The sequence below is a fragment of the Primulina tabacum genome, chromosome 8 (genome assembly GCF_025594145.1).
Source record: "Primulina tabacum isolate GXHZ01 chromosome 8, ASM2559414v2, whole genome shotgun sequence".
NCBI lineage: Eukaryota > Viridiplantae > Streptophyta > Magnoliopsida > Lamiales > Gesneriaceae > Primulina > Primulina tabacum.
In genome coordinates, this window is record NC_134557.1 from 7,203,987 (window position 1) to 7,205,960 (window position 1,974).

Sequence of the window (1,974 nt, forward strand, 5' to 3'; positions counted from 1 at the left end):
AAGTAAAGAAACTGTAAACATGGATAATTATGTCCGAAATAGTTCTGATAACTGGTAGCAAGTTGGTTTACTATAAACCAAGATTCTGAATCACCATGTCGAGAAAGTACTTGAAGAGGGGAAAGGGGAGGAGTGAACTTGGCAGCGAGACAACAGCGTGTCTATAAGAAGAAGAAATCATGGTAAACAGTCTTAACAAAGTGGTTAGTTTAACAAAAAAAGGTATATGGTGTAGGAGATAGTGATCATCATTAACAAATGAGACGTCCTATTTCTGTTGTTTCTTCCACAACACTCCAAACCTTCTGAACAAGTTGGCATTTTTCTTCTTCAATATATCTTCATCGATATCATCTGCATAAGTAGAATTAATATTTCCCATTCGGGGGCTGCAGTTGCTGTCCATTGATCCTGTTAACTCCGTGAAATGTCTGTTGTTGTTACCTGCTGAAAGCATTGCTGTTGCTGCCTCTGCTGCCTTCCTCCACTGATCTGACTGAACAGTTGGCCTTCTTAACTCAGTTTCCATCTCTGCATTTGCTGCTTGTGCTGCCTCCAGCTGCTCAGCCATTTGTGCCGCCCTTCTGTTGCTCTTCTCAACTTCCTCCGTCATGTACGTGATCTTTATAAGAGCCTGCCTCTCGGCAGCTCCCGTTGACTTGAGATCATAAACAACTTTAGCACTAGCTTTACAATGGCTGATGTTCTTGATTTCCATTCTCAAAGTTTCATTTTCCCCAGATGCACTCAGCCACTCTCTCTCTTTATCCACTATCAGGGCTTCGATACTTTCTACACCTGCCTTAGATTTTGCGAGCTCCAACTCAAGTTCATTTCCTCTCACTCCGGATAGCATCTTCTCGAATTTTAGTGTCAAGACCTCATTCTCCTCGCTTATACCTTGTAGCTCGGTTTCTTTATCAATCAGGTTAGCCTTTAACTCTTGAATTTCAAATTTAGATTTCCTCAGTGTTTCCTCGAGTTCAGTTTCTCTCTGAATTGATGTAGATTTTACAAGTTCCAGCATTTCGACCGTATTTCTCATCTTCTCTGTGTTTTGAGCTTGTTCTCCATCGTATCTTATCTTAGCAGCTTCTAAAGCTGAGCTTAATTGTTCAACTTCAACTTTCACAGAAGCAAACTCTGCCTCAATGGATTCTTCCCCGGTTCTGTTTCTCACAATTTCAGACTCACTATCTTCCTTTTGATTTTGAAAGTCTCTATTACAAATATCAACCTTGAGTTTGCTCACAAGTTCTTCCAAGAATTTAACTCGGGCCTTCGACTGGCCAAGCTCAGAAGCTACATCCTCATATGCTTCCGTTGTCTTATGTCCATCGGACCTAAGTGTTTTCACTATTATTTTGGCAATTTCAAGCTGAGTCAGAGTTTCTACTCCTCGCTTTTGTGCATGTGTTTCAGAATCTTTGCATTCTTTTAGCTGTTTCTTCATGTCTTCGACGAGTAAGTGAGTCTCTCTCAAGTGTTCTTTCAGTGCATCAAAATCTTGTCGTGTAGATTCTGAATCTTTGGTCTGAGTTGCTTCAGACTCGGAGACTATTTCAAGCTGGAATTTAAGTTGTTTCGTGAGAACCCGAATTTTCAGCATTTCAGCAGCAATGCAAAACTCCAGCAGAAGTTAATATTTCCAGCAGCTAGCAATATTCAGTAGCAATGGAAAATTCCAGCAGAAGCTAACAATTCCAGCATCAGCTAATATTTCAGAAGTTGATATTTTCCAGCAGATAGAATTCCAGCAGCAAAAGAACGAGATTCCAGCAGACAGTTACTAATCCAACTCATGACTTGTAACTGAAGCATTTAAAATGGAATAAAGACTGTTAAATGCAGATTATGACCATTAATAGGGAGTCTAACAGTCAGATTTTGGTCTATAAATAACACCCTCAAGTATCTGAATTGGTGTTACACAAATCTTGAGATTATTACTTAAATTTTCGAGCTAAGAGAGTG

The 1,974-nt window shown here is 39.8% G+C and overlaps 1 protein-coding gene across 1 annotated transcript; it reads right to left on the minus strand.

The window, feature by feature from the left end:
* Positions 1 to 1,609, minus strand: LOC142554351 (interactor of constitutive active ROPs 3-like). Its single transcript, XM_075665027.1, has one exon. It carries the CDS (start codon positions 1,607 to 1,609, stop codon positions 269 to 271), a length of 1,341 nt encoding a protein of 446 aa, XP_075521142.1. The 3' UTR covers positions 1 to 268.
* Between the last annotated feature and the right edge of the window lie 365 nt (positions 1,610 to 1,974).

Bases quoted from the DNA above. Each gene is read 5' to 3' on its own strand.
- LOC142554351 (XM_075665027.1), bottom strand. From the start codon at position 1,609: ATGCTGAAAATTCGGGTTCTCACGAAACAACTTAAATTCCAGCTTGAA.